Genomic DNA, 12,856 nt, shown 5'->3' with positions numbered 1-12,856 from the left:
ACAAACCTACACATATAATTGGGGGCTTTTGTTCATTTTCTTCAGGACAGTGTACATTTTCCAGGTTAGCACACATTATTAAAAGTGGAAAAGGGATTAAATCATACACATAAGCCTTAGCCAAGAAAACCAAGAGCTTGGTTTAGGCCCCAGATAATTCCAAAATTCCATGTACTAGTACTGTTCTAAGTAAAAAGGGCATTTTCTTGTTCCCTTAAAGGGGAGAGAGGAAAAGAGAGAGGAAGAAAAAATGAGAAGTGACTCAAATTATATTCAGACAGTGTAACAAAAAGCAAGCAAACTGATGTGGGCATCCAAAAGGGTCCTGAGCCCTGGAACCACCAGCACTGTTAACCACAGGTGTATGACCTTGGAGGGTTCAATGCCTCATCTGCTTTAACAACCACTTGGTCCAACACTACAGTCTTTGAACTGAAGAACCCAAGACCCTTTTCAGGATTTGAAATTCCAAGATTCTATGTTCCTAGGTTTGGTACGAGGCCTGGGGCCTGACTTTCAATATGGACCCTCAGGGAATGTCAATAAACCCAAATTCAGAAATAGATACCGCATGTGGCTCTACATTAATTATTTTAATTACCTCTAATCATTTCCGAATGACACAGACATGGATGCTGTTTCCTGGCCATTATGGACATGTGTATTCACACTGTATACTCATCTGCCCTACAAGGGCCACCAGCCCCGACAGGCCATTAGCTAAAAAAGCAACAGGAAGTAGTAAATCTAAGGCACACTTTATGAACAAGGTTGTAGCAAAGTGGGGAAACACAGATAGGCATAGGGCAGTACTCAAAAACTCACAAGACTTACAATTTCTTTTTCTGGCAGTTATGTTCTGATTCTGTACTACTGAATTTTGAACATGTTGACTTTCCCCTACTGGGAGTCCAGCTTAGAGGGCAGATATGTAGTAAAAAGTACCTGCAGTGTAACCTTCACTCACAAGCTTATATCCAAGTCAACTCTGCATCACCCCAAGAGTCTCTTTGCACCTAACCAGCATTAAGAAGGGACTAAGTCTTTACTGTGATATATTTTCCACATTTTAATATAAATAAACAAAGAGAATCTCACAAGGTGTGACCGACTGCATTCACCAGCTCAATAAGGAATGGTATCGCCATGAAATCAGAAGTCACCCACACCTCAAGCAGGCTGATACTGGACCCCTAACCAAGACTGCTGCGGGCTCTTGGCTGTGATACCAACGTTACGACGCCTGTGGTGGCGAGGACAGCTAGAAGCTGCTCTATTGCAGGGAGAAATGGACACAACACCCTTAGCAGGACGCTTAGCAAGTTCTCCGGCACGCCAAAATACCAAGGGAGGAAAACAAAAAGGAGTCAAGATGGTAGAAATAACCCTCCAAATGAGCAGCAACAGATAAAGGCAAGGAAGGGGAAGGAACACGATCATGACCGTGTTTAAGTGAAAGCATATCCTGGTAAAGGCAATGCTTCATTTATTTGGGGAACTCTTACACTAAACTGGGAAAGGACAGTTTCTCAGGTGGATGCTCTAGGGCGAGCACACGATGTAACAGGGTAGAGGGGTGTTTCTTAAGTTGCCCACGTTACATGAAATGCTCATGATTAGGTACTGCAAATCGTTCCACAGATTTTAAGCCATTAGTAGTTGTAGAGCTTCCTAATCTCTGTACTTGTTAAGATTCAGCAGTTTGGGTTAAAATGTTTCTACTTGTTTATGCTAAGGAAGCATTCAGATGATTCAGGAAAACAAAGGGATTTCTTTGCAGAGACCAAATCTCCACCCCTCACTCTCCTGGCACCACTCAGGTTAAATCGGGGAGCTGTCCTAAACTTTCAGCAAATCCTAATTCCAACATACATGCTAACTAACGTACTGAGTGAACAGAATCACAGAGTAGTCTGCGTTCACCAGTCACAGGGTCCAGCATAGGAGATAAAGAACTCCTTGCCCACTACTACAAACTGCAGAGATAGGGGGCGTCAGCCATTCGATCAACACGAGCCAGTTGGGGCTGGCCAGAGTAAACTGTATTTTCCTTTGCCCAACGGGCACAGAGTGATTAAAGAAGACTGCAATGCCTTCTTGGACTCAAAAAGTTAAAATACAGGAATTCTCTGAAGGGAGAAGAATCTGAAGATTTATAAGAGTGGCTACTAAAAGCCCCATTAGGACCCTCTCTAAACTAGTCCCATTTAAGTGGAGAGGCAAAGAGCCCCCACTGGCATTTATATTTAAAATGGGCTGGAAGAGAGGAAGAACCACATCTGAACACTGAAGGTCTCTGACATACCCACACATAAATCATTTCAGGGTGAGGCTGTCACAGTGCATCTTCTGCTCTGCCCTTTAAATGGATTGGACCCCAACATCACATTCTCCTCAGGGTGGGGGGGGTGGTGGTGGGAGTTGCATGGAGAACAAAGAAGTCACCACTTCCTTTATCCCCCCACGGAAGACAGAGGTAATAAGAATATCTGCCATGTAGCATCCACTCACTTTAACATACTAAACTACAAACAGGTAGATGGAATGATCGCGTTCGTGACCCCTAAATCGACACAAAGATGTCTCCATTAAAAAGAACATGGAAAGAATCTATTAAAGAAAGGCTAAGTGTGTGATTGATTGCATACACATGTGCTTTCATTTGTAAAGCTACATTTACTTAGTGACTGCATCCTTATGAAGAAAATCTGAATTACAGGACAGTTTTCTTTTCCTTTTTTTTTTTTTTTCCTCTCCCAAGTCATTATTTCAAATTAAAAAAAAAAATAGATTGATGGTAACTAAAGAGCACCCACATAACATACAAAAAGGCAAAAAAGCCAGCTAGTTTATCCTTTCAGTGTGGTTAGCTAGGCTCCTTTGTGTCTACAAATTTCCCTGGGTGGTGCTGTTGCCAAGAAATTCTAATTCATGACAAGGTTTTCTGCAAATTGGGGACAGAGGCAAACCTACAGATGCAGGGACCCTACAGTTTGCTTTGTCTTTCCGGCTGAGACAGCACCTGGCCGCTCAGGCCTGTAGAAGGCAGTGCACAGGCCAGAGCACCAAAAAGAGGAAGCAGCAATGTAGCTCAGAGAACAAATCCCATCCCTGGTATCATGAGGCTGTTCTTGGAAGGCAACCATTTTTGTAGGTTGTCCCCTAGAGATGCCTCGTATCAAAAGCCCTTGTAACAAGCGTTACAGGGTGCCTGAAACCAAGATGAAACTGCAGTGTTATGGGGACACTTTAGTTCTTACTAAAGTGCCATTAGTTTAAAACAATGGGGGAATGGGGGGAGGAGGGAGGAATGTTCTATGATTTATTTATTTGTTTCCAGTAGCAGTGGAAAATTTTCTCTGAGCAAAAAGGAGGCCTGAAACTGACCCCATCTGCCAATTATGAATCAGCATTAATGACAAGCATAATTCCATAAGAGTTTTCAAGCAAACATACCACGCTCCTCAATGACATGAAGCAAAGCTAAGTGCAAATAACAACTTAGAACTTCATTACTTGACCTGCACTCCTGAAAGAGCAGGCGAGGTATGGAAAATATATCCAGATTCTCAAAGTCTTTGTAGCTTCTCGGAGAAAAATAACCAAGTGTATCATATCAAATCCTTTTTATTTTCCAAGGCAACAGCGGGTCCAGAAAAATCATGATTTCTATTGGCAACAAAACTCATGAATGTGTTTCCCTTTATCCATCAGCAAGTGGTACCCTATACGCTACTCCAGCTTCTGTCCTACCTTTGACTTTTTCCTGCTTTTGCTCAGACAGCTCTTGGAAAATTTCCTGCAAGTTTCCAAAGAACTTAAGGCTAGTAGCCTTAAGAGTTGTGCGTCAGCTGAATTCCATAAAATAATAGACCACAGAAGCACAGTGTAATTTACAGTTATATGACAGGCAGAGATGATGTTACTTGGGCCAAGTGCTTAAGTATGCAGTCAGAGCCGGGGAATGGAGAGCTGTTAATGTAGGATGTCCATCTGGATTTTAAAATTACACCGGCAATGATGTTCAGAGCTGGAGCTGTATGTTGCTATAGACATCACTGCCTGAAAGCCCAATGTCAAAATGACGACCCCTGTGACAGCAGGACCATCCCAAGCTCACTGACGGTTAAGCAGGACGATGATCCCAGACCCCAGTTTAAAATAACATCCCCAAATAGTCCATCTTTAATTTTCAAAGGCACAGATGTTCTTGGGTTTATCATCCAAGCCACTCTTTCTCTACAAACCAAATCAGATTATTAGAATCTCTGTATTTCGTTCATCTCAAGCCCAGGTACACTGTTCACTTGCAGAGAACATCTAATAATTGCTCCCCATTTGACCTCTAAAATCTGATTACCCCAGAGCATCAGGAAACTTCCTCCTGCCTGGGGTTCTTTGCAACAACCTTCTTAAGCCATTTTGAGCAAAGGAGTCTCAAAATTTCACCATCTGATGGTTGATTTGGCCCCAGCAGTTGCATGTAACCATCCCCCTCTCCTTACACACAGAAGCAGCAAAGGGTGGGGGAGGGGAGGGCCAAGGAGAGGGAGGAAGGAAGAGATGGAGGTTGGAGGTTTTGTCATCAGCATGAACTTAGAGTCATAGTCACCTTTAAAGAGAGCAGTTGTGACTATAGAGAGCAGGGCAGAAAGGTCCTTGGAGTGATATCTTATTTAGTAGTGCTTCCCCACAACTTATGTTTCGGCATAGACTATGAGCATGCTTCTCAAACAGCTTGGCAAAGGGTCTTAAGGTAAGAGTAGCTGCCAGTTGGAGAGGGTTAAGGCAAGAAGTAAGGAGGGAGGTGTGTGTGTGGTGGTGGGGGGGGGGGTGATATTCCTTGGCCTGCGGTAGAAACTAAGCTAGAGGTTCCTTGAAGGAGGTGAGTGGAGATGGATAGAGAGAGGAGGGGGAAGGAAAAGCAGAGAAGGCTTCTGAGGAAACAATAGATCTAACACTTCCCGAATTATCAAACCAGTGATGCTTCTTTACATATCCAGACTTTCTCCTGGACGCTCTAAACCAGATCTAGAAAAGCAGGTTTCCTCTGGAGCGGCCTTCCCCCGAAGCAGGCTTTACTACTGTGAAAACTTGAACCAAAACAAAGTTGTGTGATTCATCAGGAGGGAACGCTGTAACAAATAAAGCCAACTTTCTTCCCTCCAACACTGCTTAACAGTTAGTCACAAACAAGGGCTGCCTTGGGCAGGCTGACTAAATCAACAGATTCCCTACCCTAACCTGTCTAGACAGTCGTTAATACGCAACCGGTTTGACACCAGTGGGCTGACAATGTGAAATGGAGGCTATTTCGGAAAATGAAATTCTGGCCACATTTTGGCTTGATTAGCATGTGAAATAAAAGGAGGAAAAGATCTAGCGAGACCCTTCATGAGACAGTCTCATTAAGGATGGGGGGGGGGGCGGAGGAAGGATGCACTGAAGAAATGCCTTGCGCTAAAAACGTATGAACTATGTGCGCACTGAGAGACAAAGTCGAGTGTATCTGCCAGCATCCCTGGGCAGCAACATACATGTGGACACAGGGGCCGGTACCTGGAGGAAAACTCACAGCCTCTAACCAGGGGAGAACAGTAACTAGTAACAAAGGTACAGTCAGAGGATCGGCTTTGCCCCTCTTCACCCTACACCAAAAGCCAAACCTCACCCGCGAAAGCGGCAACTGTTACTTCCCAGCCTCGAGCTGGCAAATCCCGCTTTGGATCCTGGCAGGAGAAATTCAGCCGTTCATTAGCCTTAACAAGCTGCTGTCATGGAGCGAAGTTACATGAGCAGCCACACACCGAGCCTCTCTCGGTCTTCCCCAAGGGCAGGCTGGTTTCTCCAGGATGGACTGTGCGAGTTCACACTTCCGATGTGCAAACCCAGCCTGTGTTCTTGGACGTTCCATGGGGCACAGTGTAGTATTTTTAAAGGATACCCCAACCCCCCGCCCCCCACCCACCATCTTTCCTGCAGAGTGTCCCTTCAGCAGCTCCTAATCCATGCTGAGAAAACCACTGTTTCCGCAGCAGATCTAGCACTTTCCACTGACCAGCACTTTCTTTATTCCACTTCACAAAGCCCGGTGAACTTGTCACCAGACCCACTTTGCCCTCAGTGGGACGCCTAGCCAACTTGGCATCGGTGCCCTTCAGCATCATAGGAGTTTCTTAACTAGTCCTCTAAGACAAAGTCAGAGGCACGGAAGCACATACCACCCTTTGTCAGAGGTTGTGCTGTCTAACTAGGGAGGGACCCCAAACAAAAAAGAGAAACAGGGACACATACAGAGGCATCGCACTGGGGAAACCTACAATGCATGGTCAGCGTTAGGTAGATACATCTTCCCGTGCTCCTCCTAGATATCCTGGAATAGCTTTTGTCACTGGGCTCCTCTGCCCTCTGCCCACCTCCTCAATCTCAAAATCAAGTTTCTCTCTTGTCTTGACACTGGCTAATTACTGAGAAAACACTCGGCTATGCTCCTACCTCCTGACCCCCATCTGACGGTCGTCAGCACCAGTTGAAAGAACTGAACCCGATTTAAGGTACCAAGCAGGTAGAGCTCGAGCATGTAGGGACGCGGTATCCTGGCATTAATGGCTCATCGAGCCCCAAACCACCTTTCCACCCGGTTCCTCCGAACCCCAGAAGTTACGCAGGTCTGTGCTGGGGACAGTGAGCCCGACAACGTGTGCGCAAGGATGTGTGTTGGTGACTGAAACGCAGGCAGCTCAGACCGGCTGCTCAGCTCAGCACGCTAAGGGGTTAGAGGGTGGGTGGAGAGGTAAGCGCAGATGACTGTTTCCGAAAACATTTTAACCAACAAACAGCCAAAAAAGGGTGGGGGGAATAAAACAAACAAACAAAAAATTCAACCCCGAGCCCACACCAACGCAGCCCCTGCGCCTCCGCCGCCACCACACGATTTACACAAGTAATTTAAATCATTCACCTGCTGCCAGGTCTCCTCCAGGGATGGCAAAGCTGAGAAGTAGCCGGTGTCGTGGACAAGTTGTAGCTCCTGGAATATACTATAACTAGCCAACACGTCCATGCTGCTGCTGCCGGGCAAAACGGGAGGAGAAACCCTCCCCCGAACACAGTTGGGTCTGTTTGTTTGTCAGTCTGTCTGGCTCACCCCCCAAGAAGGCAGACATCCAGTGGCCCTTTTGTTTTGTTTTGTTTCAGTCAACTAAAAAGGAAAAAAAAATCAATGCAGGAGAGAGGAAGAGAGGAGGTGAGAGAGGAGAGAGTGAGTGGGGTGGATGGAGAGAGGCATCCAGCGTGTACAAGTGCAGACCGCTGCCAGGAAAAGGGGACTTCTCCACGGGAGTAACAATTCCCTTCCAGGGCTCTAATCACTCCAGCTCGTGGATCAGGAAGGGGGATGCAAACTCACTGACACGAAGCTGCCATCTATTTCTGCAGCGCTGTTCGCTCCTAATGCAATCTTTGCTCTTTATTTTGGGAGGTTGCATTTTTTTTTTCTCGCGATCGCTTCTCTCCCCCCCCGTCCCTTCCCTCCCCACCCCCCACCCCATCCTTGCTAGTTTGTAGTCTCTCCCCCCTCCTTTTCTCCTCCTCCTGCTCTTCCCCCTCCCCAAACTCCCCCCCTCCGCCTGGCTCTCCGCGCAGCCGTGGGATCTCGGAGGAGGGCGTCCATTAGGCCGCGTGTGACCATGTAAGGTAAACAGGGGGCTCATGAAGTCACTGAGGACCAATGGGGAGCGCGGAGCGGGGTCCGGGGCGGGGCTTGGCTCTGGCGGCGAGCGCGGATTGGCGGGCTGCGGATCTCCCTGCTGCCTTACAAGGCGGTGCGAGGCGAGCTATTTTTAGAGGGCTATATAAGGGGGCTGAGGCGGCCGCGCGGCGGCCGGGGAGCGCGAGCGCGAGGGACGGGGAGGGCCGCGGTGACACTCGCGCCGGCTCCCGGGACGCCGAGGCGGCCGGGCTTGGGCCGCGCGCCGGCCTCCGACCTTCGCTTCGGTGCCTGGCGGAGCCCCGGGCGCCGGGAGCCTGCGCCCCTCGGAGGGGCGGGGTCGCGTGTCGCCATCCTGGCGGTGACGCGGCCGGTCAGGAGGTGAAAGTCCAGAATGCGGGGTTAGGATGCCTCCTGGAGGAGGAGCGGGGCGGGAGCCCGGCGGAGCTGCCGTCGGGGGGTGGGGGAGGAGGCAGTGACACTTCCCACTCCGCCTGGCTCCGGGACCCGGGGGCGGAGAGCCGCGAGGGAGAGGCGTGCAAAGGGGGGGGGAAGGGGGGGGCTCACTAAAAAATAAACCGAGAAAGAAAGAAAAAGGCCCCCAAAGCCCTTTCACAAATTGCCCACAGGCTGCCAGGGCGCAGGAAGAAGCGCCCGAGGAGGAAGTGGCACACAATGGAACCGAACAAAGGGGAGCGGCGCGGAGACAACGACCGGCGCCCGCCCCCCGCACGCAGTCCCCGCCCCGGTGCGCGCCGCCAGCCGTCCTCCCCCTCGCTGGGACCCCACGCGGGGTCCGCGTCGGGAGGCAGACGCCCAGTTAGCGTTGATCGAAAGGGGACATTTCGCGGGAGTGGGAGTCCGAATGGAAGGCGCCCGGACCGACGCGGGGCGCAGGCAGCTTCTGTGTCTCCCCATGTGGCTTAGGGAGAGAGGTGTCTAGCGAGCTGCGGTGGTGAAGAGTCGGAACCGGATCCGGCTCTGGAATTGGCACGTAGAAATATCCAGAGATACTCCTCTCTTAGATGCAGACCCTGCACACGCACGTTTCTGGGGTCGACCAGTTGTTTGCTTGACCTTCCGTGGTCAGTGTGATTCACGTTTCCCTAAAATGTACCATGAGCCAAGCCTACACCTTTGGAACGACTGCAGAATTCGGTACTTCTTCAGATGAGAAACTTAATTTTACTCCTAAGAAAAGAAACCCATCCACCTTAATCGCCCTTCTCTCCTTCTGACTCTGTGGGACTCCATATCATAATATTTGTTAGATTCTGCTTTATAGAACGAGCATAATTTGAAATTTAGTTCTTGCCAGGGGAAATTAAACAAATTACTGGGCTTGAGGAAAGTCTAATTTATTTGCTTTGTGATGTCTGGAGTTCTGTTGGTTAGACCTACAGCATCCGTTGTAGGAGAATAATTGGCAGAGCTACTGGAGTGTATATAAGTCGTGCAAGGATCTTAGTGCATTTAGTATAAGGCATATACACATTAGTAGTGCTAGGGGAATGATGGTACAGAAAGGTTAAACGGCTACATGAATAAGATGATATCATGATAGCACACATATGTGTTAGCACAGGCCATACTTCTCATGAAGGCCTCTCTTTGAAAGGCCAGATGGGCCTTTCCCAGAAGTAGAAAACCACTTAGAGCCATCACATCCCAGTTAATGCGTTAACTTGATCCTTACGGTCACTGGTGCTGCTGCTTACTTGGCCCTGTGACTGAGCTTCCTAGCTCAGACCCTCTGATTACCCATCTCAGAAATAGAAATAATGGTATCTGCCTCGCCTGGATGTTGTGAAGAATCAAAGTAAGGTTTGCAACTCACCTAGCATAGTATCTGGTGCCATTAGGTAGATGCTAAATGTTAGCCATCAGTATCTCCTGGCTTTGGCTAAGTAGACCAAATAAGATATCTGAACTAATGAGACCCATGGAGGGGTGGTGGGAAGGGACATACCAAAGTCTTAGAGACTAAGAGGAGCGGTATAAGCCCCTTGCCAATTTGTAATAAGTATTACGAATGTAATGTTCCTATTGTGTGGGGGGATGGGGAGGAGACCATTGAAAAGCCCTGAGGCAGAAAACAAGTTCTCCAGTAAATAGGGGAAGGAAAAGAACTTAGACACAGAGAAACTCAAGAAGCAAAAGGCAAGGCAAGGCCAAAGCATGTAATTTGATGTCTGAACTCAAGTGAACTTCATTTCTGTTTTGTGCATTACCCTCTTGCCATTTTTGAACAAAATATGACATTCTTGTTAACCTGTGAGTTCAAAGATTACACAGATAATAGTTAACGAGTTAAACACTTTCAGTATGCCAGGCTGTATGGGCACACAAACGATTTTTATATGCAATTCTTCATTTCATCCTCACAACAACCTGACGGAAGTATTTTTGTATCTCCAACTTTATAGATGAAAATACACAGGCTTAGAAATAGTTGGTCAAGGTCACACAACTGAGAAGGAACTGAGCAGAGGTTCAAATCCAGGAGCATCTGACTTTCAAGACTTTGCTTTGCCTGGGGGTCTGTGTGCGGTGAAAGACTTAAGTTTCTTGTTTTAAGTCAAGATTTGTTTACAAAAATGCTTCGGTGTGGAGAAGGGGGGCTTCCTTTGAGGTTTTTCTCCTTGTAAATATCAACCGTCCAACTTACAGAACTCAACCAAAATCTCGCAGTGTCAATCTGAAAGACCTCATTATGACTTTCTTCAAAGCTTTATGGAATATTTTAGAATTCATTCTAAGAGATTTATGCCACAAGGCACTCCTAAAGTCACATTTCAAAAAGCTACTTTTTATAGCCTAGAGACCCTAGTGTCACATCGCAAAACACATACAAAGAATCTGAATGTACAGAATAATCAACAAATTAAGATCACAAGGGAACTTTGGCGGTCAAACAAACCAAAAATAAACATCACCACTCTAAGCACCATATATTGAATGCCCTCTCTGTATCAGGCATTTTAGACATGTTCTCATCCGATCTTCACCACGATCTTGTGAGGGAGCTGTCCCTGCTCCATTTTCACAGATGAAGGTATGCAAGTTCAGAGAGGGTACGTAATTTGCCCATTACCATATGTCTGTTAGGTGGTACAAGCCGATTCAAATATAGGTCTGATTCCAAGATGACTCCAGAGTCTGTGACCTCTACACACGTTGCCTTAGGAGACACTGATACTACTTTCAATAATATCACCCTTTGGAAGTTATCCCGTAGGAAACACCTAAGAGTAAATAATGTTTGCCTCCCCCGCCCCACAAAACTAAGAATTGAGGACGTTTTATGAACAACATAGTAAAAATTTGATATGTAAATAGACGCAACCAAGACATCAGACTGTTTCTACTAGAAAAGTCTCGTTCGTTAGTATAGGAAGTCCTTATTAGCCTTGTGTGATTAGCGCTGGTAAAGCCTCCTAAAAATAAATCTACTTAAAGCAGGGGCCAAATCTCAGAGCAGTTGGTGAAAAGTAGACTTCACCTGAAAATAAAAGTCGACGTTATTAGAATATGTTTACTCTATCTTTTATTGAACAAAATTTATGTTGTAAGTACCACTATGCTAATTTTAGGATGAATAAACAATAAATCAAGATTACTGTTGGCTTAATTTTTTTTGGCCAAATGTGAAGAACCTTACAAACATGCTTTAGTTCATTTTTGACTTTTATGCCATAATCAAAAGGAGGGTCATTTTATTAAAATGTTCGAGGGCTTCATCAGTTTTCCCCAGGATCTCAATTAATTTTGTGATATTCGAAGTATCGTCTTCTCTTCTTTTAAAGCATCAACATAGTCATCATCCCTGTTGATTTTACCTTCAGTTGTCTGTTTAACTTTGCAGACCCTCACTTGCCACTTGCTCTACCAATTTCACTTTCATTGACATCACGAAACCTTATACCTTTCGCAAGATTTGCAATTTCACTTCGCAATAGAACTAAATTTATTTGCATTGGATTACAAATGTTTACCACCATGGGGAGTAGAGGAGGGGAGCCTTGTGTTCAAAAGATGTTTGAATGGGGAACTCATTTATAGGTGGCCATGTCATTAATAAATATTTCCACATACCTAGGATTTTTGCTTCCCTTCCCTTCCCTTCACAGTCTCACTACAATGAAAGAACGTGTGAACTTAGGGAGCATGTTTTGATGATATCACAGAAAATAAGCATGTCAGAGGAGGTGGAGGTTAGTAAACAAGACTGAGAGACACGGTTCGAACCTGGAAGAAAAAGTATTTGTCCGTATGTGTCATAGAGCGAATGACATATGTATATACATATAACCAAAGAGTTGTTTCATCCTTGAAAAAAAATAGCACCTTAATCAGGCTCTCATGTCCTGGAAAAAATACTCGTCACCGATAGACATCACCTTCTGTTTTCATTCTGTACTTGCTATCTGCTCATAATTTGGTTTCCCCCTTGTTCTACCTGCAGGGAAAGAATGTACTGGCTACAACCACAGGAGCCCGGTGCTCATCGTGACAGTTTTGGTTGTTTTGTCAATACGAAGACATTTTAGTTATAATTGTGTTTTCTGGGAGTATAGTTAGCATGGGCCTGGCTCCCTGGATGTGTTCAGTTTTGACACTCTGACATGTTGAGGTTTCTGGACACGATGAGCTAAAAAAAGGAAGGAAGGAAGGAAGGAAGGAAGGAAGGAAGGAAGGAAGGGAGGGAGGGAGGGAGGGAGAGAGGGAGGGAAAGGACAGAGGGAGGAAGGAAGGAAAGAAATCTTGGTCTTAACGAATTAACCAAAAACTCTTGGCAGATAGTTTGCTGATCTCCAGAAAACATGCCAATATTGCTATCGCTTGTCAGAATTCTTCGGGTACGTTATAGTTTAATAAAAAACAAAATGTTGTTTTTTTTTCATGAAATGTTAAAGCCAACCCTGAATGTTGAATTCTTCATTGTATTAGGTCATACAAACAGGATAAAGGTGCATTGCTGGTGATGGGCATGTTGCTCTGACTCAAGTAGTCTTTTGCTTAACAAAAATTGACCTACCGGAGTGATAAAGGTAAGGCATTCAAAAATTTCTTTAAAAGTTTACTGTCAGGAATGTCCTACCCAGACCTTAGAATTGAACATTTAATGTTATTATGACCTGTAGTGCA

General features: G+C 46.0%; 1 protein-coding gene across 2 annotated transcripts in view; it reads right to left on the bottom strand.

Moving 5' to 3' along the window:
• KLF7 (KLF transcription factor 7) overlaps window positions 1–7,514 on the bottom strand; it is an 86,878-nt gene extending 79,364 nt beyond the window's left edge. For both annotated transcript variants that reach the window (XM_053905548.1, XM_053905552.1), the window contains exon 1: window positions 6,962–7,514. In XM_053905548.1, coding sequence (XP_053761523.1) covers window positions 6,962–7,063 — 102 coding nt within the window. In that variant the 5' untranslated portion in view covers window positions 7,064–7,514. The remainder of the gene's footprint in view (window positions 1–6,961) is intronic.
• Window positions 7,515–12,856: the final 5,342 nt, after the last annotated feature.

The sequence above is a fragment of the Panthera pardus genome, unplaced genomic scaffold, assembly GCF_024362965.1.
Source record: "Panthera pardus isolate Hobbes unplaced genomic scaffold, ASM2436296v1 HiC_scaffold_10, whole genome shotgun sequence".
Taxonomy (NCBI): domain Eukaryota; kingdom Metazoa; phylum Chordata; class Mammalia; order Carnivora; family Felidae; genus Panthera; species Panthera pardus.
The sequence above is the reverse complement of the archived record's forward strand: the minus strand, read 5'-3'. Positions and strand labels throughout refer to the sequence as shown.